Source organism: Podarcis erhardii (assembly GCF_964252035.2).
Source record: "Podarcis erhardii genome assembly, chromosome: 9".
NCBI lineage: Eukaryota > Metazoa > Chordata > Lepidosauria > Squamata > Lacertidae > Podarcis > Podarcis erhardii.
In genome coordinates this window covers 52,299,372-52,324,876 of record NC_138512.1, presented here as the reverse complement: position 1 = coordinate 52,324,876, position 25,505 = coordinate 52,299,372, and the positions used below count along the sequence as shown (strand labels likewise).

Sequence of the window (25,505 nt, the reverse complement as noted above, 5' to 3'; positions counted from 1 at the left end):
TACGTAATTAATTTCAACACACTGCAATGGTATATAAATGTCAAAAACAACACAGAAAATAACATAATTATTAATGTGACATTTGCAGACTAAGAAAACAGAGACAGGGAATACCACTTATTTGCTTGTGTGATTTCTGCTCCTGGCCTTGGGATGACCAGGCAAAGCGAATTTTTCAATATGTCTAATCAACAATGCAGCCCACTTTGGAACAATGTATTGTGCTTGCATCTGTCCTGTACTTATTGTGCTCTGGAAAAGCAGATTGATCTCCATGATGATGTGTGGATGATCTAGTCTTGAGGAAAGGAGGCTGAATGTGGTCTTCATCTCCTTATACGCACAAGCTATACACAGTGGTCAAAAGATTGCAATTGATGGATCCTCTGGGGATAATGTTGAACAAGGATGTTGAGTCTGCTTTGCTGGTACTTCAGATCCTAAGGTTACTGCCTTAAATGGCAACTGTTTTGGTGGAATAGTTGAACTTGCCTTACATACAATCCAAATGTACAGAAACAGCGTGAGACAAAGCAGAAAATTCAGCCCTTCCTGGAGTGTTCGAGGCTGAATGTTTGAAAGCACTCCCATAAAAAAAAAAAACAACCCTGCACATGGAAAATCTAGCATGTCAAGGAGAACATTTTAGGCCTACTCTCCCTCCTGATGTGACAGTTGTCTATGCGCAGGGAGTTGGGTTTTTTATATATGGTCAGGGAAGTTTTTAACGTGTGATATTTACTGTATTTTTGGTTTTTATGCAAGCCGCCCAGAGTGGCTGGGGAGGCCCAGCCAGATGGGCGGGGTATAAATAATAAATTATTATTATTATTATTATTATGGTCGGCCACATAATATATCTCATGGAAAAGTGGCACAATTACAGAAGGACTGAAACACATGATTCTTCTGAACATGCAGCAGGCCTTTAGTTCTTGGATATGGAAAATATATGAAGTCGGCCAGATAATACATTTAATGAACAAACATTACAGCTTCAGTATGTGGCACATTTTTGTACCTGTGTGAGCATATACACATGCCCCATGTCCCAAAATTACCATGAATACCACACAACTGAAGAGTATCTCCCAGTTCATAAAAAAAGAAGTGGCAAAAATCTAACAATGGAGAAACCTGTTTCCATTGTCAGATTTCTTGACCTCTTTTGACTGCATTTGAAAGCCCCAATTGTGAGGCCAACAGTCCCTTTCATGGGACAGATGGAAGTGGTTTTGGGCCTGCATTTTTAGATTGCAGTCAAACATCACACAGGTTAGTGACTCTCCCAGCTATTCCTAAAATAGAGGTAAAAGCAGCTCCTATTCATTTGGGATGTTGAGGAATGTTCTGGATCCTTTGGCAGAAAGCCTTGTTCCCACTTTGAGAGCTATGATGGCAGTTGTACCCTCCCTGACAAACCCCAATCCCAAAAGTGCAACTTTTCAGATAACTGCGCAAAAATCAATGCAACGTATTTGATAGGTGTGCTTGCTTGCTGCTAGTTTGTCCTAAAAAAGTATTACACATGTGAAAATCATCTTTACAAACATCTGGGTACGGCTAAAGTTGTATCCACAAATAAACACTACCAGACAAAAATCTCATTTTTGACATGGTAACATTATTGGTTGCAGGCAGTGAGATGGTATTTTAAGATTTGTTTTGTCTACGTCGAACTAATACTCGTTGACTTCTTTAAAGTTATCATTGTAAGCTCCCTGAAGTATTCTCAGCTGTTTCCATTTCTTCTTTCTGCTTCAATACTCTGCGGTTATGCTTGTTCCAAGTCAAATGGTCTTATGAAAAACCAAAAGCATTCTTCTTTCCAAAATTCACTCATAAAAACCCCTTTGCAATTATGAGCAGTTGTTTTTAAGTAGCCTTGGCTATTTCTCAGCTCTGATCTCTTTAATTTGATTCAGTTTTACAATATCCAGAGAAATTCTTAAGTTCTGGGCCGGGCCTAGTTTTCTTCACTCACTCACATCGCTGCCAGCTTCAGGTCACTCCCCATTCCATGATTTCAGTAGGCAGGATGGCATTGAAGCTTGTTTGCTGTGGGATGATCCCATCTCATTGAAAGTAGCCCCAATGTCTACACAGTCTTTCTTCCATCTGTCTTCATTCCCCATTTCTCTTGACTTTGATGTCTTCTTCAGACAACTGCACTTTTGAGCTACAATGCTTTAAGAAATGTCAGGCAGTTCCATCTATAGATCTTTACCAGCAGCCTGGGACTGCTGGGTAATTAACAGCTCAAGTTCATTTAAGGTGAAGCACTCTCACAACAGGAAAAGGCACAGACGCAATATATTCTCTCAAGATACTGTGCTTCAAGCCCTGACTTTCTTTGGAATAAAGAGATATTGGATTCAGCAGCTCCCATAGTGAACACTGACCACTAAGCTCCTCCATGTTTCTCAGGCTCCCAAAGGCAACACTGCGCTCTCATTATTTACACTTACAGAAACAGACAACACAAAAGGATGAAAAAGGTGCTAAATGTGGTAATCGTTTTAAAGTACTGGCCATTGACTGAAACTAAACAACTATGTACAACTGAGAACAGCAGTCCTAGAAACTCTCCTCTTCTGTACCGTCTTACAAAGCTGAGCAGAGCAAACTGGACCTGCTAAGTGCAGACCTCGTTCTCCCTCAAACAAACGGAATATTGGAAATATACAACTATGATACATCATACACAAAAATGTTAATGTTACGCTTCCGAATGCTGTGCAAAAATATATGTCTCCTTGTTCTTTTAAAATACAGCAGTGGCAAATTATACACCTATTTCGTACAGTGTCTAGCAAAACATTTAAGTATCTCCAAATCACTATATATAAATAGCTTCTTTGTAAACCAGCATTCCTAACGAAGTGCTATCTCAGTTCCGTTTGGGCTGATTGCTTTCTCCATTGATCAGGTTGGTTTCTTGCTGTTCGGCTAATGCCTGCCATTTCTGCCTGTTCTTTCTGCAGCCCTCCAGCAAAGGATAGCAGGCTTCTGAGATGTGTGTCATCGCCTGCAAATGGAAAAGCAAATCAGACCCATCAAAACCTAAGAAAGGGGAAGGGGACTTCTCTTCCTTAGAGTTTAGCAGTTTCACAGAATATACTGGGAACTGAACACACACAAAACTTCTAAGAAGCAGCTTCCCAGCATGCTCCTGGCTGAGAGGTGCAGTCCGCAAATGGCAGTGGATCTGGAGGAAGGCAGATTCCCCCTCTCTGCATGCCACAAGGCTGCCTCAAACTGTCTGCAGGAAGCTAGCCAGGCTTATCCCATGGCCTGCATTAGTGCCACATCATTCCTACACAGGAACTGCACCTTTCAAGGCTATATCCACAGATTTGGGAACCTGTGCCACTCCTGGGTTGCTGGACTCCAGCTCCCATCAGCCAGCATAGCCAATGGTCATGCATGATGGGAGATGTACTCCCAATATCACCTGGAGGACCAAAGATTCATCATCCCTGAAATAAAAGAATACGAGGTTCTTTGGTCAAATTCCAGATACCCACCCACTTCAGGCAAAATCATACGAACAGACCCATTAGCAGTAAATAGAGAGAAATCCCTTTACAATATTTCAGAGATCTTGCTTGATTATTTTATTGTGTATGGGTCCTTGCTCAGCAGTCTTTCCTTTGTAGGAAAGCCAAAGAAGTCCCATTAAAGGATGTGAAACTTGATTGTGCAACCCCAGTTCCCACAGCCAGATCTGCATAGAATGATTTTGAAGAGAAAGCACAGATTTGAAGACAACATTGGCAGATGACACAGATGCAAACACTCTCATTCTACAGGCCGCTCCATATATGGTACCTCATAGAGCTGCAAGCAGATGGCATCAATGAATCCAACTTGCATGCTGGGGATTTTGTTTTTCTTTTCACGGTTCATTAAATCCTGAAAAATCAAACAAAGTTCACTTTGAAGCAAGACCACTTGCCAAAATGTGGCTCAATTCAGCGATGTTTTGTAATTTGTACACTGCATATATATATATGCTTTCGTAGATTTCGTAGTATCCTCACAAGAAACTTAGGAGGCAGATTGTTGCAATTCCCATTTTACAGATAGAAGAAGTGAAGCTGAGAGAAAGTAACTTTCCTAAGGCTACTTAGGGAAAGCATATATATATGCTTTCGTAGATTTTCACGGGTACAGGAATGCAGGTTTTGGTGTCCTCGGGTGTCTTCCCGTGTAAAAGTTGGGGTGTCTAGGCGACGTTTCGACGAGGTCTCACTCGTCATCTTCAGGCTGGTGCTTTCGGCTTCTTGTTACTGGAACAGAGCAGGATCTCAGTGTTTGAGTTCCTAGAACATTGGAGGCTATACACCACACCCCCTCTACAGTATTTATAGGAACTCAAACACTGAGATCCTGCTCTGTTCCAGTAACAAGAAGCCGAAGCACCAGCCTGAAGATGACGAGTGAGACCTCGTCGAAACGTCGCCTAGACACCCCAACTTTTACACGGGAAGACACCCGAGGACACCAAAACCTGCATATATATATATATATATATATATGTGATATAAAAATTCAACATACATACATACATACATACATACATACAAACATACATCACAGGGCATGCTAATAAGCCATCATTATAGTCAGTGCTGGCCTCAAAGAGGTTGTCCTGGGTTCAAATCCAATCTCAGTCCAAGTTTCCCTAAGTAGCCTTAGGAAAGTTACTTTCTCTCAGCTTCACTTCTTCTATCTGTAAAATGGGAATTGCAACAATCTGCCTCCTAAGTTTCTTGTGAGGATACTACAGTTCAGAATAACACTGAAAGTGGGACCTCTGAGCTTGAAATGACCACTTCCAGGTCACATGAACAGACCTATAGACAGAGAGAAAGCTGATGCAACTGTAAGTATGTAGGTGGAAATGGCTGCAAAATACTTTGCTTCTCCATTAATGCTACTTCCCATACTATTAGCAGAAAATGCTTACTTCTTTGTGAAACTAACTACTGCGAAACATTAACTACTCAGCTATAATTGGTAGATAATACAGGGGTTGTATTCCAGAAAGTCATCCTGTTAGTCCAAGGACTTTCCCCCCATGTTGACTCCCCATGTGTGTTCCCCAAAAGTTTTACTGAGAGTTCCCCCAATTCGCCTGTTGGTGGGTGGGTTGCACAGGCTGAAGTCATGTACTAATGAGATTAGTTCATTGGATACAGGCCTAAGTGAATATGATTTTCAGATGATAGAGGAGGTGTAAATTTTGATACAAATGAATTTTCGGTAAAACAACAACAACCATGTTGTTTAAAGATGGTTCTTCTACTTACTGTTGGTTCTATATTGAGTTCTTTTCTCTCCTTATCACCTTGGTCAAAGAATTCTGTAGCTACAAGTTCAGCTATCTGCAAGTTAAAAGACAAAGATCTCAGAGTGTGTTTCAACAATGTTTTATAATACTAATATATAAGCAGATGCAATAAATATGCAATTATTCTGTCAGAAATGGCCAAGAAAGACATCAACAGTGTCCAGAAATAAAAAATACATTTATATCCAAACAAGTTCAAGTAACAATTTCTACAATAACTACGGGTGCAATCAAAACCCTCACCACTTGCCAACCGTGGAAGGGGAGGCAGGAATAATTTAACCTGATCTCTATACCAGCTCCACACTAGAAGAGTGATTGGCAGCTCAGCCCATTTCACCACCTGAAACGAAACGGGAATGTGCTGCCTCCTGTCTACCCCACCACTTCAACCACTGTCGGAACACTCAGATAGGGGGCATTCTGGCTGAGGAGGCAGCAGTGGGATGGGCGGAGGGTCACTTCTTGAACTTCCATCACCTGAGGCAACTGATTCACCCTGCCTAATGGGTGAGTCAACTCTGATGTCGTCACACACTGGCAGTAAGCTTAGCTTGGGATCAAGCCCCCTTTCCAATGTCCCTCGCAGGCAGGGGTATTGCCAGCGGGGTACTGTCAGAGGGCCTCCAACACATAAGGGGGACGTTGGCACTCTGTTGGTGGCAGCTGGCAAGAGGCAGTTCAGTTTGGCGTGAGGGGGTTCAGATTGCTCTGCTACTCATAAACAAACAAAATCAATGAAATATTTAGAACTTCTTGCTTAACATTCTCATCTGGTTTATGCAGAATTCAATAGCCATCCCCCAAAGGATGCCAGTTTTCCAAGGATTCTTTTGCAATCTCTTTTGCAATGCCTGTTTGTACGGTATCACTCCTTTGCCAGGTTTCCCATAGTAATCCTTCTTTTGAAGCTTTCAGTCGCTGGCAATCAATATTTGTGCAAGAAACAAGAGGCTGCTGATCTTCCTTGGTATATCAAATTTCATCTTTGTTTTGTTTTAAGTTGATACATGAGGCAATGAGTTAAAACGGGAGGAAGTTTGGTGGGAACAAATGCTCAAGGAAACTGTGGGCTGCCTTTTTGTAGATTTGGACAGGCCTTTGGCAGTTACTTACCCGTTGCTGAACAGGCCACGGCTTTGTTATTGCTGACAAATCACATGCAGTCATCAGCATTGCCCTGTAGAAACCATGAAGCCAAGATTTTATGCATTATAAAAAGCATTGCATCTTGGCAGCAGAATAAAAATGGGTATGGTATGCAAAATCATGTAAAATAAATGCTAAAACAAAGCCCAATCTGTTTTTCATAAATGGCAAAGGAACCATAACATTGTTGCAAGTAATTAAAATCAGCTAGTAACAAATAGGACTTTGAATTACTATTATTATTAAAAATGTAATATGGAGTGTTCCTGTTCAGTGTTCCAGCCAGTCAGCCAGCAAGCCTTTTATCAGATACTCCATTCCATTCCTCCTCCTTGCCAACAGACACTTAGCATTCTGTGGCCACTGAACTTGCCCAGTCACCATTGCCCTATGCTGGTTTGGTGGGGGGGGTTTGATTTTTCTACTTCTGCAAACCTTGAGGTTCCCACAAACATGCTGATGTCTCCCTCTTGGGATTTTAAAGATTTTTTTTTACATACCATTCATAATTCAACACCTGAGGTAACTATTAATATATATGATTAGATACTCCCTCCCCCCGATGTAATTCTAGACTAGGATTGCCAACCCAAAATCCAATCTTTGTTTTGGCTTTATCACTAGAACAGGATATTCCAATCACTTTCCAGTTCCTAAATAACCCCAGTGCTGCTGACGATGGACTGTTTTAAATCCCTGTCTCACTGAGAATGCAAAGGCCTTAAGGAGTTTTATGGAGTACAGTGGTACCTCGGGTTAAGAACTTAATTCGTTCTGGAGGTCCGTTCTTAACCTGAAACTGTTCTTAACTTGAGGTACCACTTTAGCTAATGGGGCCTCCCACTGCTGCCGTGCCACCGCCGTGCGATTTCTGTTCTCATCCTGAAGCAAAGTTATTAACCTGAGGTACTATTTCTGGCTTAGCGGAGTCTGTAACCTGAAGCATCTGTAACCCAAGGTACCACTGTATCAATGTTTTGAAGCTAAATCTATGCATTTCACACAACCTCGGCATGTGGCAGGTGCAGACTGGACAAATTTTTATTCAGCTTGGCCATAAATGGCTCTGCTCTTCAATTCACTTGCGTATTAACAAGCAGCAAAACAAGTTGAAAAGTTTACAGAACTCACTGTACACTGATCAGGTGAGCTGAGCAAGTGGCAAAGATGTCACATAATTTGGTCACATGCAGAATTGTTTCCTCCTTTTACATGCAGTCCTATCAAGGCAGGGTTACATGGCACTGGTGATGACTCCATTATTGCAGGGAGAGCTACTACAACTTTAGCCTGACCTTTCTAATGCAGAATAAATAACCTTAGGAGTACTGACTTTAACAGTTCAGTGCTTCAGGACAATGCCTGTATTGCAAAGGAACAATACGGTATTCTGTCAAGGCTGTTTTACCCTGTTTGGAAATTGCGTGGAAGGTTTACATAACCATTAGAAACCAGTTGCTCACCACCATTCATCAAGAAAGTTCTTTCTCTTCTCTTGTCGCCCAACCCAAGCATTCAATGAAACTAAAGTTCTGTGATAGCTGGCCTAGGCTAACACAACAAAATCACACAGAAGCTGGATACTATATTTGCTCACTTACAAAAATAGCTCCTTTTGATAAGGGTCTTCCAGGTTAAACTGTTTCTTTCTCAGAAGGTCAAAAAACTCTCCTCTTCTCCTGAAAGCATTATAAGATAATTATTGTTTATAAACGACCTTGAAAGAAAGACATTCTACGCTTTTACATTAAAAAGGATAATCTAAAGGAAAGAAAGAGAGAAAGAAAATGTTCCACAGGTGAACTGTGACTTTTCCAAGAACAGCAGCTGTTTGCAATAACGCTAGAGCAACTTACTTAATGTACAGGGCAAGATCTGTGGCCAGAATAGCTTGTTTGATCATTTTCACGGTAGCCTTGTATTCCTCAACAGAAAGGCCGCTGAGAATCTGGTTGCCCTTCACACACACAAAAAGAAACAACAACAAACCAATGCTTGTGATTACACATAGAACATTTCACTAATTTGTCAGTCTCCACAATTTTGTTGTCCAGATTTTAAGAACTGGCAAACTTCCCCACCCCCAAGTTGCTCCACTCTGAAACACATAGAGGCGCATTAAAAAGTCTTGCACCAATGAGAACTGGGCCCTGTTCTCTTTTGTTCTGTCGATTTGACACACTGCTATATTTTCTTGCGAGCAAGGTAGCACATGGAAAGGTTACCCCCCCCTCCAAAACTCCACCTCACCAGGGTTTTAATTAATTAATTAATTTTCTAATATTTATATCCCACTTTTCTTCCCATCATGGAACCCAAAGTAGCATACATGTGGCTTCCAGAAGATGTCCCATACAGGAAGCTGACCAGAGCCAGACCTCCTCAGCTGCAGTGTCTGAAGGCCTCATGTGCCTTCAGAGCTACCCTGGGAAAGTGACATGGAAGGAGATCCCTATTAGACTCTAAGAAGGGAACATGGTTCTTCATTGAGAAATCTATTTATTTTCTTGGCTTTGCAAAAAAAAACCTTGTTTCTTATCTACAAGAAACAACGCATACCTAAAATGAAAAAGAACGGCAATATGACCCCTTGGCAGCCTGCAAAGTGTTGCTAGATACTAGTTGACATTCAGTGGCCTATTGGGTAGGGTAGTAGCAGAAGGAGTAGTAGTAGTAGTAATATGATGATGATGATGATGATGATGATGATGATGATGATGAAATAAATGAACAATGTGTAATGCAGACCATTGGATGAGGCAGTTAGCAGTGCTCTTTTGTTTCAGATTTAGGATATACAGTACACACCTAAGAAAATATACATAAAACACCTTGAAGAGCAGGATTTACACTGCCAGTTAAAAGATGTGATGCACAGGCTAAGTTTAAACTTCAAGAGTTTTTTTGGTTTTGCAATACTTTTTGAAGACCATTAGAGGAAGTAACATCCCGTGGGTATGTACCACTGGAGGAAGCAATATCTGATGGGCATCCCTCTTGGAATTACTCTGTGCACCTTCCAACAGAACTTGATGCTATAACTGCAGTGCTCGCTCCGCAGAAATATTAACTAGATTAATGAGCATGAAATACCCCTTTTGCTTTGATGCCAAGGCAATAGGTACTGAAACTGACAAGAGCAATGGCGCTTATATAAGCTTATCGAGAAAAGCTTGGTGGCTCTTAGTAGAAGGGCTGCCTTTTCGTTCTTGTCCCAAAAAGGAATAAAAAATACTTAAGAATGCATAATGCTGGGAACCCATCCAAAACTAAAAATAAAAGTGACTTGGGCAAGGTTTCCCTCCAGCACACACATGACAAGAAAATCATTTACCGGGGTATTCAGGATCATCAGGCACTGATCAAAATGGTGATGCTCCATGATTGAGTGGCAATACAGCTGGGCAAGGGGGTGTTCACTTCTGAAAAGGGAGAAGAGAGGGCACACATCATATTTAACTGGCACATGCGACAGTGACTGGGCAAAGATAGTATTTTTTATGAAGGTGGAATAGGGTTTTGGAAAAGCGTGTTCTCCTTCATGGAGAGCACGTGTTGCGGTGGGGGCCGCCAGGACACTCCACGTTGGGGGGCGGGCTAATTGATCGTTGGCCACTGATGCGATTGGGGCTTCCCTTGTTGTTGGGAAGAAGTTAATGTTGCCATTTATTGATTGACAGCCAGAAATAGTAAAACTCCTTGCACGAGGCTAGGGCTTCCTCTTTTCGCCCGTGCATTGGATTGCCTGTCCCTCCCTCCCTCCCTAGAATAGGGTTGTTTGCTTTGACCTTGCTATGCCTGTCATGGGGTTGTCTGCTTTGGAGCGGGGGCCTGGTAGGAATTTTGTCCATCTGGCTGATTGGCTGGGGCCATTTGGTTTTTGCCTACTGCGTAGCAAATCGTCACAACTTGTAAGGTTCGCGGTTAGGCATTGGTTTATGGTTTGGTTGGTTGAGGGGCATGGATTGGCTGTGCCTGCCCCTCTAGTGCTGCTGCTGCAAGGGATTCCGTTAAAGGAATTGGGAGCTAACTATTGCTTGTCCACTCTGTCAAGGGGGCTCGGGCCATAGCAATGAGCTCCTGGTTGCATTTGGGGTGAGGGCAGGTTCCCTGCTCCGCGTAACCCCCAAGTGTATTCCCCCATTCTGACTTTCGCATCGTGCGGAATGTCAGTCTGTCCCCCATGGGGGGGGGGCAGATAGTCGCAACCAATGCCTACGCAACCACTCACAAATTTGTATTTTAATAAAGTTGTGGCCAAAATTACGCCAAAAATCTTAAACAAAAATTTCTGTGTGATGTGTGAGTTATTGGGGTGGACCTGCGGACCTCGACACGCAAGGTCTATGGGAGAGATATATTTATTCCCCACCCCATGACTGGTTTGCAGTGGTCAAACAGGTTTGCAGGTTTTTGAAAGAATACAAAAGCCTACTCCACAAATTTTGTCTGTCCTCAGAAATTTGAGACTGCCAGGACCCTGTCCCTCTGCTGGGAGCCTTGTGTCCAATAGGCAACATGCAGAATTCACTGCCACAAAATGTGGTGGTGGCAGCCACTGAAATGTAATTCCCACAGAGGACATACCTACCAAAAATGGATTAGCTACGATAACACATGGAGGTTCCCTTGTTATCTAAGAGGCTGTTCCCTTACATGCTATGGCCGACACATGTCTATGTGTCAACCACACCCTTATTGGGAGCTTCTTAGGGGCATCTGCCTGTCCCTTCTTCTAAAAAGAATGTTGGGTTCGATGGACCTGATGCAATAAGCACAATTCTTCGTATGTTTCCTAGATATACTTTCTGGGGGAAGAGGGCAAGGGAAGCTTTATGGCTGCAATCCAGCAGGGGCATCTGGGGAGAAGCAGGTAAGGCAGTCTTCACTGATTCTCCCTTCCCAGTAGCTTTGTTCAGGTGTGCATGCTTAGAATGAGCACACTTAGAACCTCCCTTCAGACCATCTTATTCAATGCAGCAAGGCCTGAACATAGGAAGCCACCTATCAGACCATTGGTCCATCTAGCTCAGCCTTGGCATACGTGTGGTTTCAGGTTTCAGTGGTTTCAGGTAGTGGTCTTTCCTATCCCTTCCTGGAGACGTTGGGGATTGAACCTGGAACCCTGTCCATGCAGATCAGGTACTCTGCCACTGAGTCACAGCCATCTCCCTCGAGTGGAGCAGCTATGTGCAGGTATACTGAGAGGGGGTACTGAATTGTGCTCTTGCTTCCCATTTCTTGCCTACATGCATTCAAGTGAACACGTGGACTGGGTTTCCACAGCCCTTAAAAATCTTCTCCAGATGATTGGGGTGGTGAGGAACTGTGTGGGAAGTGGCACTGGAGCCTGTAGGGTAAAGGAGCCTGTAGGGTAAAGGGACCCCTGATCATTAGGTCCAGTTGTGGCCAGCTCTGGGGTTGCAGCGCTCATCTCGCTTTATAGGCCAAGGAAGCCGGCCTACAGCTTCCGGGTCATGTGGCCAGCATGACTAAGCTGTTTACCTTCCCGCCGGAGTGGTACCTATTTATCTACTTGCACTTTGACGTGCTTTCAAACCACCGATCTTCTGATCGGCAAGTACTACGCTCTGTGGTTTAACCCACAGCGCCACCCGCATCCCCAAGGGTAAAGGTAGCATTAGCAAAAATCATTCTCCCCACCCGCCAGCATGAATCTCCACTGCATTAGAGTCTGGACCTTTGGGAAGGTTTGTAGTTCAGTGGTAAAGCCTCTGCTTTGCATGCAGAGGGTTCCAGCTTCAGTCCCCCTGCATATCGAGGTAGGGCTGGAAAAGACACCCTATTTGAAACCCTGGACAGCTTCCGCCAATCAGTGAGGACAATACTGAGTGAGATGGACCAATGATTGGGCTTGGTATAAGGCAGTTTCCCATGCTCCTATGTCTGCAAACAGATCTGGGGGGGGGGAGGTACATTTCATATAACTTTTGCTTAACATGATTTACAGCTTTCTGTTACAGCTTTCTGGTTATTTTATTATAAGAAAAGCACAACCCACTTCCAAGAAAATAATCTGAAGTCAAGGGTCCCGAGTCTCCCTGCTTCCAACTACACACAAAGAACAACATTAATCCCCATTTTAATCTATCCTTCACTAGCCTGAGGGATTAAAAAAAATATCCCTAGAACCATTTTTAGTCTGAAAAGGGAATGTTATGGAAACGTAATGCTCTCTTGTTTTGTGGTGTTCATGAACATCAGGCTTCATTGTCAGCAACGTTTTCCCAGGACGTTTTTTGGAATGGGGATGATGCATCTCCAGAGGTCTCCCCCCACCCCCAGGAAAGAATTCATTCTTAAACAAATAAAGTAAAAAATAGCCAACTGGTTCAAGCCACTGCAAATCTGTAGGTTGCTGGACATTTGTGAAAAAAGAATAGAAATGGGAAAGAGAGAACAGAACGAAGAGCTGAATCTCACCTACATTCTAGGAACTAATTTGAATGGAAGTTTTTGAAAGAATTCAATGTTTCTCTCTTCTGACTGTTCAATCAGTGCGAGCATGTCTGCTTGCCAGAAAGACCAATCCCCCCTCTCCTATCCTGCACACTGTTTTGAGGATTCTCCTGACCTACCAGAGTGGATTTGGGGGAAGTGTGTGGCAGGAAGAGTGAAGACACCACCATTGCCCTAGCAGGAGCCTTTGCAACTGGCTTCCACTAGCGGGCCAGGTTAGTTAAATATGGGACATTATTCCTACCACCATACAACACCTTTTGAGAGAAAGTTCCAAATGCAGCAGTCATGTATATAAACTGTGGGGAAACCACTGCGCTGCCTTTTTAACTACATTCCAGGTGGAAAAACACTGGAACCTAGAAGTAGTGACCAATTTTTCATTCTTCCTCCTCCCTCCTCCTTGCTTTTCCTTTGGTGTCATGTCTTTAGGACTGTAAGATTGAATGTGAGGGCAAGGACTGTACTATCAATGTCATTTGTAAACTGCTCTGGGAAACTTTTTTTTTTTTTGCTAAAGAACATGATAAAAAATGCTTCAAATAAACAACCCCTTAAAAACCCAGTCTCCTCTCTTTTAAATCCCCCCTTTACTCACCTCTGTATGTAAGAGTTGTTCACACCTCTGTGGTCCAGGTCATGGCTCAGTGCCGCAATCAGCAGAGAAAGCACCTCAACGTCTGTAAGCTTGCTCTAAATGCAACATGAAATGTAGGAGAATATATTTCTACGTTTGCTAAAAAAACCTGGATTTTGCAAGGAATTATACGTGTATCCTGATTTCCCACACCTTCTGGAAACTCTCCAATAATAATAACATAACAACACAATACAATTACACACACATACACACACCATTTCCTTTACATGAGAAGAGCCCTGCTGGAAGCAAAACCTGAATGTGGATTATTTGAATGCATATGGGGCCCAAGGCTGACACACTAATTTTGGTAGAAAGGAATAGGATTTATGAGCATAATATATACATATATATATATATATATATATATATATATATATATATTCCATGCAAATAAATCCAAGCATACCTGGATTTTCCCTGACTTCAAAGCAGCAAACATGCACTGGGCAGTGTTGAAAGCATGCCTCCAATTATGATACGCAACATTTTTCCGGTAATTTTTCCTCACGCTCAAAATCCATCTGCAAAGGACCTTAAAAAAACCAAACACAGAGACAAAAAATTCAGTTAAAGGTACAGTATATTCCACTGTTTTCACTGACAAGAGCACAAAATTTCATTTATCAGCACTCCAGCACATTTCCCATCTGGCTTCCTTACAGGCTTGATAGAACTGAATTGGAAACAGATATATTTTAACCCAAAAGAACAAGAGAAGCGGGGGGTGGGGGTGGGGATTATACAATTTTTGTTGTCTTGGGAATATATTTCGTCACTTGAACTCCGGGGCTCTCTGAAGGGAGTTGCAAAGTAAAATCAAAAGTCTTTTATAACATACGTTGTTACCCAAAGATGAAAATGATGGTGAGGACAGGCAAGACTGGGCTAGCCAGGTGCTGAAAGTCTCTGATTCCTTACATGGTTCTAATTACCATGAGAACCATTCTTAAGCAGCAGCGGTGGAGCAAGCAGCGATCTATTTTCAACCCTTGTGGAAGACATTTTACATGGTTGATGATTGTATTGAAGACACTCTATTGCAGCTTGCTGAAGGCCTCTCAAGATAAATGGTTAGGTTCCATCTGTTTTTAAATTTGTTTTAGGAGTTTTACTGTGCTTAGAGGCTTTCAATAGTTTTTATATATGTTTTCATTTTATTTTTAATTGTATTCATCATCACAGATGTGTTTGCTGCCCTGGGCTCCTTTGGGAGGAAGGGCAAGCTATTACAGAACCAAACAAATAATAAACACTTTGTTCAAGACTGCATGCAGTTAAAATTCCTAGAGTTTTAGAACAAGTTGTAAAACCATGTTTCACAGGTATAACCTGTACTGCTCAGTCTCTGCATTTATCTGTGTAATCTTCAGAAAGATAAACATATTTTGCATTTAGTCATAGTGTCATCACCCATCAACAGAAAGGAATCCGTCAACAGAAAGGAATAGGAATTCATCAACAAAAAGGAATCTGTAGCACACAGGTACAAGCAGTTGCATGCAGCTATTCTGGTGAACTTAAGGTATGATTAAGAGCAAATATTCCTACTCAACTGCTGTCACCAAATGTGGGGATGTAAGAGCCATCTACTGAAAATTGGACCAATGCCGTCTTAGTCATGATGATATTTGGTTTTCCAACAGATGCTTTAAAACTTATTATTCAGTTTCTATACCCAATCTTTTGCGTGCATGTTTACGTTGAAGGATGTTATGATGTAGAAAATATGTGATCCATAAATGGCCATGCTCCATGCACCACAAGGTTCTCACCTCGTGTTTCATCTGGAAATTCTGAACGAGGTTAAGATCAGTGAACATCCGAATTGTACACAGGGAGGTTTCCATATCTGACAGCTCAAAGTCACTGAAGTAGAAGTCGGTGAGCTTGAGAGATTGCGCAGATGGTACAACAGCAGCCTTAAATGAAACAGAAGGAAAAAAATGGAGAGAACAATAAAATAACGTGGAATTAAAGCTTCTTTCAATACGATAGTAGTAGTAGTAGTAGTAGTAGTAGTAGTAATAATAATAATAATAATAATAATAATAATAATAATAATAATAAAGCACAATATGAGGCTATAATCCTCCAAGTGCAATAAAATGCAGGGTTGTTGTCCATTGCACAAGACACTGATGACATCCCCAACACCAGTTTGCAAAATGTTGCACCATGTTCCAATTATCTGTAGTTCTATTCCGTACACTAATAAGCCATTTCCCTCTGGCGCAACCTTAGTAAGAGAAGAGCAACGTGCTCAGAAGCAAAAGTCTCTAGTTAAAGCAGGAATGGGAAATTTGTGACCTTCCATCTGCCACAGCCTGCATGGTCAAAGTGACCATTGGGTGAAAGATCACATAAAACATGAAAATTAAGAGGTGAGGAACATTGGAGAGATAGAATAAAGTGTTGCTGGAACACAGTTTTAGTATATAGCAGGTGCAGGATGATTCCAGAATACACTTTGGTATTCTGAGAATTAAAAAGCAAGCAGGCTGCCTTTGAGCACATGCTGTGCCCAGAAATTTGTTTTTAAGACAAAAACAGCTCACAGTTGCTGAGCTTTTAGAGTTGTTTTTCACAGGGGCCGTGGCTAGGTACAATCCCACTGAATGAGCAGCCTTCCACTTACACAACTCGATATGAGCAAGGCCTGAAAAAGCCTTTGACAACGGAGGGGAAATAATTAGGACTGGCAGCATCTGAGGTGAGCAATCTTTATATCCTTTATCGCTTCTTAATGCTTATGAACTTATATATAAGTATTCATAAGTTGTGCACACTTCTGGACTGAAAAAAGGTGTGTAAGAGTAAATTTTACTGTATCATAATTTGATCCTACAGAGCAAAATATGAAGTTCCTACATTCAGTGCAACACTCAAGACACGTATAATTCTAACTGCAGGAAAGTATATGTTTCAGAAGGGGAGGGCACGCTATCTTGTTTGTATGCATGAAAGGCTTGGTAAAAAAGCAAACACACTGCTGTTCTTTTTATAAACTGGATGACTAATGTTTGTTACTAAATCTGAGCTTAAGGTATACATTTGAAACATGCTAGCTGAAAATCTACGGTCTGAATCAAAGTCCTGATGTGCCTAAAAAGCAAATATTTGTTACCAAATATAACTAAGCACTAGCATGGGAAAACCTTGTGCTAGAATCTCTTGTTTTCAGCCGAGTAAATGAACTTTGTGAACTTGATAACTACGTGACTTCCAAATACCTCGGCCAGACATCAGTAGGGAGAAACACAGGCTTTTGTGTGTAGTATATATATTGTGTATATATATATATATATTTGTGTGTGTATGTATATGTGTGTGTGCGTGCATATATATATATATATATATATATATATATATATATATGTGTGTGTGTGTGTGTGTATTCTCTCTCTCTCTCACACACACACACATATATATGAGGGGGAAAACACCTTTGCAAACACAGTTTGGTTTAGAAAGATACAATTTAAACTGTCAAAAAACCAAACCTGTTTATAGTTCTGTGGAAGAAATCTTGCATTACTAATGATCAGGGCAGGGCACCATAGAGGTCTGGGTGCCTTGGGGCTGCTGGACTGGCTCTGTTGGTGTGCATGTGAACCTCACAACCACCTTGCCCCAGGTAAGTTGAAGGAATGTGGGTGTCTGGAGAACATATCTATGGCTCTGCCCTGCTCCTCCCAATGTACTGTAAAGCCATTTTGCAGGAAAAGATCCATAATTTTGTGGGTTTCTTTTTCTAATTTAGGCTATGAAATGGCTTCCTGGTTAAAAAAAATAAAATATCTGGCTTCTGGTTTATGTTTGTCTCATAAAGATCACAATAAGCTAGCATTGAAACTGTGTCCATTTGTGCGGAATTTAAGATAAAAAATAATAATCCAGACACTGTAATCTCTACACCTAAAAATGCCCATAAAAGCAGCAAGACTGGTTTTAATGATTGCACATGAACTGAAGACATTTGGTTATGTAACACTTTGCATCTCTCCCACATGCAGTTGCTATGCAGTAGACTAAGGCAGAGTTGGAGTCCAAGTTAATGTCAGATTAATAGAATTATTTCTCATGGAATTCAAGGCAGATCCTTTGCCCAGTCGATGGCTCCACCGTGAACAAAGAAGCAGAGTGGGAAATAAACAGGCCAGGCCTGTGTTTCTGGCCCTGCCACTGATTTACAGTGCTCCTTTGGAAATATCACATTTCAGTTGGAAAATGTTTATCCTACAGAAGTGAACAACAATTTGATAGACCCGTAAGCATGAATTAGATATTCTAACATGAAACTCAAAGGTACTGCTATTTTGTACTCCCAAGAAAATTCTTGCCAAATGTTTCTAAAGCCAGATTTTCACCCACAAACTGGTGCTGATTAATAGAGGGAGTGTGGCCTAAGCAGCCATCTTGCTGTGTTTGAGGCTCAGACACTAGTGCAGAAGACTGGGGTAGGAAGTATTAATTCAATTCAGCTCACATTTAAAGGTGAACCTATCTAATCCACACTTTCTGAAACGAGAACTGAAAACACAGCTACCCTTCAAAAATTATTCACCTTTGGCAATGCAGTTCTCCAGCCAAGCAAAGTTTATAAAATTTCTGGGGTAACATATGCAGAAAACAATGAATATTACTGGAAATAGCATACAAAAATACATTACATTAGTAGAAATTGCTTGGGAAACGTGTATAATTGGCAAAACTGTGTATGAATGTGTGCTTATTAGGAGAAATTTGCACTAAAGGGAAGATCAATTTGATGGCATTAAAAAAATGAATAAATCACAAACCAATGTGGAAATGTGGAGGACTGATTTTAAGGTTTCAAAAATGAGAAACCAAGCTAGCCTGAAATTTAAAGATTCAGCCACTCCTAGCTAAACCTAGAAAGGGCAGAAAGATGGGTTGTGTTTTGCGAGCTCCCAAGCAGAACTGGAGCTTAACCCTAGCTTTCTCTTTTACCATCCCTCTAGAAGATCTGTGTATCTCACGCTATAGGCCAAGATGGGAGAAAATGACACATTTCTGTCTTCTAATAGCCCTTATGATTCTGAATCCTGAAGTTCTACCAGCCTTTGCAATCCCCAGATCATCACCACATATATAATAGAAGGGAAAATGACATTACCGCTGTTACCTGAAGTTCCCTTGTTTCTTCTTCAGCAGCTGAAGCATGATAAGAAAGGACCTTTAGGAAAAAGAAATGAAGCACATATAAAATGCTCTATATATAGGTACATATGCACACATACACCTGGAGCAGGAACCGGCAAGCCACTCCAGTATCCCTGCCAAGAAAACTCCATGGACAAAGGCAGTGGAAGACAGGAGTGCTTGGTGTGCTCTGGTCCATGGGGTCACGAAGAGTCAGACACGACTAAATGACCAAACAACAACAAATGCACATACACACTAATAAAAAGCAAGCAAAAATCTATACTAATACTAATAAATTGGCTATTTAAATTCTCAAAGCACTCTTTCCTCTGGCATCCTGAATGCTCTGCAAAATCTCCCAGCAATAGCTAAACTGACAGCGTTAATATAGTGATTTGCGATTTCCATTAGTGATTTACCAATAAAAGCAAAGTAATGGGCTACTGTGTACACATTCCTGAGGGCCTCTGAATTACTGCAGAGGATTACTGCAGTGCAGATATCTGCTGGAACCCAGCAAACCATGATTGGAGGTCTGAGAGCCAGCTTTGGGAACGTACCATCCTTCTGCTCCCCAGCACAAATTCTCCCTCCCTTCCACTGCTTGCCTCATCTATGATTTAGCATGACATCTCTACCAACTAGGTTCTTTCATAAGCAGGATTTTAAAGCAGTCTGAAAATTTAAATAATGCTTCACTATTAGCAGGAACTGGGAAATGGTTGTATTTTTGGCCTCCACTAATTATGCAGCCAAATTTCCTAAATTTCTATTGCTAACTCTCAACATTGTTGAGCAGAACAAACCTGCCTCCTGGTCTGCAGCAGCAGGATTGAACAGAGCGGCAGAGCTAATTCCGCATGTGAAACCCTACCGCTTCCACTGGCCAAGACAGAAGGGCCAGAGGGAGGCAGTTTTTCTCTCCTTTGTTTGCTGCAGCAACTCCAGGCTGGTACAGCAGAGAGAACTGGGACTCTCAGCTGGCAATATGTGGGCTTAGGATCTACTGAATCCCTTGCCTGTTCTCCTCTTCCCCCTGTTTGTGGGGCTTATGCTGGCTACGCAGTACGCCAACTACTGCAGTAGCTGTCCCAATTGCCAGTGCTCCCAACAGATGCATGGCAGCAGAATTGCCTGCCACCAGAGCCAAACAGAGGCTCTGCTCAACCTGAACCCTCTTCCAGGAGTGTAAATCAAGGGATTGGGATTGCTCCCCTAGTAACTTTCGTGCAGATAGCTTAGGATCCAGTGGATCCATTGCCAGTCCTACTCTTCCTCTTCATTCGGGGGCTTACGCTGGCTATCACTGGCTATTGTATGCCGGCTACTGCAGTAGCTGCCCAAGTGCCAGCGCTTTTTGGTAGATGGCTTTCATGGTGGCAGAGATGCTCGCTGGCATATTTGGGAACACCACCAGTTAAAAAGCAAAGGAAGTTCTGGCCTCTGAGCACCAGGCAGCACTAATCCACCTGGATCCAGGATGACCAGCACAGGAGAGGAGCCACTGAATCCATTGCCAGAATCCACTGTCTTTTGCTGCCTACCACTAGCTACCACAGTATGCAGCTAGTGCAGTAGCTGTCCAAGTGCCAGAATTTATGGAGAATGCTTCCATGGCAGCAGAGTTGCCTACCAGCAGAGGAACACCTCTGCCCAATCCGTATCCATTTCTAGGATTACAGATCAGGGGGTTAGGATTCATCCCTTCTGAACTTTAACATAAATAGCTTTTGTACTTTGTTTCCTGGCACATCCATGCAGGATGGAGCCTGGTATGAGCAGTTTACCAGTTCTGCCCAGCATGGAGGACTCCTGAGGGCAGCAAGGCATGGAAAAAAAATATCACGCTGTTGGCCTTAAGTGAGCAAAGAACTCTTTTCTTTTATAAAAGGGGGGGGAGAGATTTGAAAAGCTTCCCTGCCCCTATATGAAAGACAAATAGCTTACAACATGGCTATAATTATAAACTCGACAAGGTTGTCATAATAAATCCGCTCCCCCGCCAACAGGTTTGTAACACAGGCATAAAAGAAATTCTGTTTCAGGAAAATCTTGGCAGAAGTTTTGTCAGCCTAGGAGAAAATATTTTTCATTTAATGAACAAATTCAAACTTATTATTCAGGAGTGTGAGGGAAGGAGAGAAGAACCTTAGTGTTTGCTTTGGACTCACGTTTAACTCATGTGCAGTTAGAATTATAACCTCAGCCTATAGCAATTTGCCCAAGAGAATCTTTCTTTCTCCCTTAAAAGGTTATGTTACCTTGGTTTGTAATGTGCAACACACATAGCTGTCCAGACTAATTTGCACGAAGCGCTTTAATCAAGAGAGTGCTGCTACAAGTTAATCCAAGCAGTGCACCTAAACAAAGATTTGCATGAGAGCTTTCCCTTCAGAATGGAATTGATGGCAGAATCTGCATTTTAGAAATATTGCAGACTCTGTTTACTCTGTGGATGCAAGTGGATCCAAAGTCTACAACATCTGACTTCCTAGGTTACTTTGGAAGAAGATAACTGTGAACCTGGATCTGCTACTGGGCTCTCCTTTCATGCCACAGCAATTAAAACTAACAGTAACCAATTCAAAGGCTAGGACTAGATGACGTTCATATTTGATATGGTTTGATGAAGTTAGAGGAAGCCTGCAGTAATCTTGCTGTTGCTCCAGCTATTGGTTTGTTTGAAGGGCTCAGCCAAAGTCATCACAGAAAACCTCAGAGAAGAAGAAGAGGACGTCCTAGTGCCCATAGCCATGTCCTTTTTCTATGCAATATGATAAACCATCAGCGTCAGTTACCAGCGTGCAATATGTTCAGCGAAGGCTATGTTTGTGTCCACTGCTAAATTCCAGGTTAGCACTTAATATGCAATAATCTGCCACGTGTCATGCAAGCACGTGGAAATGCAGAAGCAAACAGTAAATGAAAAGGAGAGCAACCCTGCGCTGAGTACTGAGCCAAGTTTGGCTTGCCTTAAACTCGGCAAGGGAGTTTGAGTAAAGAAGCAGCTGTGAGTTACATAAAGGCTGCCTTGATTGAGCCTCACCTCTAATGTCACCATCTGCTTTGCCATAGCTCTTTCCACAGTTTCATACATCTGTGTGTTCTGGATACCCAAGCCGCAGAAGATGACAAAAGCTTCCAGAAACTGCTCGTCATTTCTGTTGAAAGCCTTTATTTTGCCTGAATTTTCTTCCATCTTATTTGCAAGTTGACAGACTCCTAGATCATTTAGAAAAAGGAAATGTTAACTAATCTTTATATATATGTGCATACTTCAATTGATAGAAAGGAAAACTAACAAGCTTTATTTATCCATAGAAACAGAGGTCTGGCAATTTTAACTTTCTAGTCCAGTGTTTCAACATTATTATTATTACTATTATTAACCCAGAAAATATGGTTGCATCCATATAATCAGGCGACACATGAACTTTATCCACACCCCCCACAGCTCCTGTTTCACAGCTCCTTTCACATGAGAAGGGAAACAAATGAGAAAGCTGCAGTTAACCACAGCCTCCCATTACATGAGAACCAGGAACTATGAGCAAGCCAGTACTCAGAAGTCAAGTTTGAAATGTTGTAAAGTTGGCTTCCAAATCTTGGCTTATGGAAGCCATTAACCGTGGTTTCCGGCTTGTGCAAAAAGGGAAACTGTGATTTACTGTGGCTTCTTTTTTTGTTTCCCCACATAATGGACAAAGGGGCTGTGTGAAAGTGTCTGAAGCTAATCAATATCCTGGCTTTATGAAGCCAGATTTGATCATGTGATCTGAGCCTGTGTGTCTACCCTTCATCCACCGGTCCTTACATATTCTGAACTCAGATTTTGCATTCCATTAATGCAGATTTAGATCCAGAATATTCAGTAGGTTTTTCACAGAAGTGCAGCACAGTCAACAAAACCCACTGGGGACTGAAGGAATGGATTCTGGTCTCATGGGGAACTGGCACTGGTGGTAGCAAGGTGACAGGGCATGTTCTTCCCCATCCCTGGAACCGCATGTATTCCTTTCTATCCTTCCCAAGTTTTCATCTCAATTTTCCTCTTAACTTCTATTATTAATAGTCCTTGAGTTTGATGTAATCCCTAAAGACAACTTGTCCTTTACAAACTAATTAGATTTTTGTAAGCATGCCAAGAGAACTGTAATGAATGTCAGGTTACTGGTACACAGACAGAGCTTGCCCTTTCTTACGAGAAAAAGGACCAGATTGTTTATCAAATTAACTACAAAGACAACATAGGGGGTTCATGAGTCCTCAGACCACATGCTGCATTTGAGTAGGTCTCAAGGCTTTGTTTCTTAATAATGCTTCAGATATGACCCCTTTGCCCAAAGAGCAGCCTAGCTGGGAGATTCTACAAGAATCTGTGCTGATGACCGATGCAGGGAAATGTTGATCACAGCTGGGGAAGCTTTGGCCATCCAGAAGCTGTTTGACTCCAACTGCCATCAGCCCCCAGCCAATATGGTCAATGATAAGAGATTATGGGAGTTGTAGGCAAGCAACTTCTGGGTGACTGTAGGTTTTTGATCTCTGCTGTAGATTCAGCCTCACAAGGAATTCAACCATTCAAACAGCTTGCTTGCTTGCTCACACACACACACACACACCCCACCCTTCATCAGAGCATCACAGGAGAAAAGATCCCCCCCCCGACAACTGAAGATATGTAATGAAGGCTCCAGGTGAGCCTCCCTAGAGAGAACATTCCACAAGTGGGGAGTCACTGCAGAAAAGGCCCATTCTTGTTTTGCCACTCTCCAGCCCTTTCATGGAGGAGGCACACAAACAAGGGCCTCAAATGATGATCGCAGGGTCCAGGTTCGTTCATATGGGGAGAGTTGGTCCTTGAAGTATTGCAATCCTGAGCCATTTAAGGCTTTATAGGTCAACACCCACACTTTGAATTGGGCCCTGGTTGCAGACTAGTTGGGCCAGAATTGGTGCTCTATCCTCAAACCATCTTGCACCAGTGAGCAACCTGGACCCTGAACCAGCTGAAGTTCCTGAATCGTCTTCAGAGGCAGCTCCACACATAACATGTTGTAGTAATCTAGAGGTTACCAAAGCATAGACCAGTGTTTCCCAACCTTGTGCCTCCAGCTGTTTTTGGACTACAATTCCCATCATCCCTTGCCACTGGTCTTGCTAGTCAGGGATGATGGGAGTTGTAGTTCAAAAACAGCTGGAGGCACAAGGTTGGGAAACACTGGCATAGACGATGAAAGGTAGGCTTTCCCTGTACAGATAAGGGTGCAGCTGAAACTGAAGGAAACTAACGTCAGGTCATTATATAATGATCCAGCACAAGTCACTGAATAATTCCTAATTTAACTCTCCACTTTTAGGAAGCTTTTAAGATTCAAGTGTGACCCCCAACTGCCCAGATCATCACTGATAACCACACAAAACCAACTATGTCCATTTCTAGACTGTGATAACCTCATCACAGTGGTCTCTTTGTGGGGCCACGTTTGAACACAGCCCATAAGCTGCAGCTCATATAGAATTACATTGCCAGGAGGTTGTATGGGGTGACCACATATGACACCAATTCTGAAGAGTTTGCACTGGCTGCTTATTACATGCTACCTTGCCAAATTCAATGTGTTGCTCTTGACCTATAAAGCCCTCAATGACTGAGGACCCAGATATCTGAAGGAGTGCCTCTTCATATATCAGCCTGCCTGCACACTGAGATCTGTAGGAGAGGCCCTTCTTCTTATGCAAGCTCATTATGCAGGAACTTGAGAAAGGACTGCCTATGTGGTGGCACCTTGATTGTGGAACTCTGCCTGTCACCAATATTGTCTATCTTTTGACAAGTTAGAAATACACCAGTTCCGCGTGGATCTGCAAGAAGTGGAACTTGGTATACCTTCGTGTTGTCTGCTGCTGTATTTTAACAACAGGTGTGAGGTAATTTTAATTAAGCTGTTTTTTGATGGCTGCAATTTTATTGAGAATCTTATGTTACCAGCCCTTGGGTCATGAATTTGATGAAGCGTAAGATATAAATACAATAAAATAAATAAATAAATAAAAAGCACGATATACAGTAGTAGTTTGTCTTATGCTGAAGGTAATATAAGTTCTTGAGCAAGTGGAATTATATATCTCTGGGTTTGCTTCATTTTCCTCATGCAACATGAAGCATAAAACAGCACTTCCTTAAACACAAGATCCCTTCTGTGAGTAATGGAGTGTGAGAATTACAGTAGGAATGCTTCACTATATATTTTCAAGAAACGTTCTCTAAATAGAATGTTTTCCAAAACTTTTCCATGATGCAGTGGAAGGTCCATCCAAATATATTAAAGGCCAAATCCCTTTTAGGAAATACTTACTGCAATTTGAAAGAGGAAGAGCTTTGCAAACAAGGCCAGAAGATACAACCCGGTGCTTTCTCGTTTTGCTATCTTACAGAAATCATGGAAACACATGCGTTGCCACAAACACTCTCATGCAAAGCGTCTTATCTGGGAGTAAAGTGCATTGAATAATATAATAGAACTTATTTCCAAGAACAAGTGTTCCAGGTCAGGGTACAAATATTCTACCATGACATGCATTCATTTTATAAAGTATAAGTGAATTTAGGGACAATTTAGGGGCAAAGAAGAATTTAGCATCCATCTTAGAAAGTTAACTATCATTGCCTTCCAAGAGGATATTTTATCTCCTGATGAACCACGAGTC

The 25,505-nt window shown here is 42.0% G+C and overlaps 1 protein-coding gene across 10 annotated transcripts in view; it reads right to left on the bottom strand.

The window, feature by feature from the left end:
* Window positions 1-958: 958 nt before the first annotated feature.
* Window positions 959-25,505, bottom strand: part of PDE5A (phosphodiesterase 5A) — a 115,113-nt gene continuing 90,566 nt past the window's right edge. For 8 of the 10 annotated variants that reach the window (XM_081876771.1, XM_081876766.1, XM_081876773.1 and 5 more), the window contains 12 exons: window positions 21,841-22,016; window positions 18,766-18,825; window positions 15,401-15,547; window positions 14,035-14,160; window positions 13,584-13,678; window positions 9,840-9,927; window positions 8,362-8,462; window positions 8,107-8,184; window positions 6,473-6,536; window positions 5,316-5,390; window positions 3,832-3,915; window positions 959-3,028 (listed from right to left, as the gene is read on the bottom strand). In XM_081876771.1, the coding sequence (XP_081732897.1) occupies window positions 2,891-3,028; window positions 3,832-3,915; window positions 5,316-5,390; window positions 6,473-6,536; window positions 8,107-8,184; window positions 8,362-8,462; window positions 9,840-9,927; window positions 13,584-13,678; window positions 14,035-14,160; window positions 15,401-15,547; window positions 18,766-18,825; window positions 21,841-22,016 (1,232 nt within the window). In that variant the 3' untranslated portion in view covers window positions 959-2,890. The remainder of the gene's footprint in view (window positions 3,029-3,831; window positions 3,916-5,315; window positions 5,391-6,472; window positions 6,537-8,106; window positions 8,185-8,361; window positions 8,463-9,839; window positions 9,928-13,583; window positions 13,679-14,034; window positions 14,161-15,400; window positions 15,548-18,765; window positions 18,826-21,840; window positions 22,017-25,505) is intronic. The other 2 variants (XM_081876768.1, XM_081876767.1) reach the window with 1 other exon arrangement.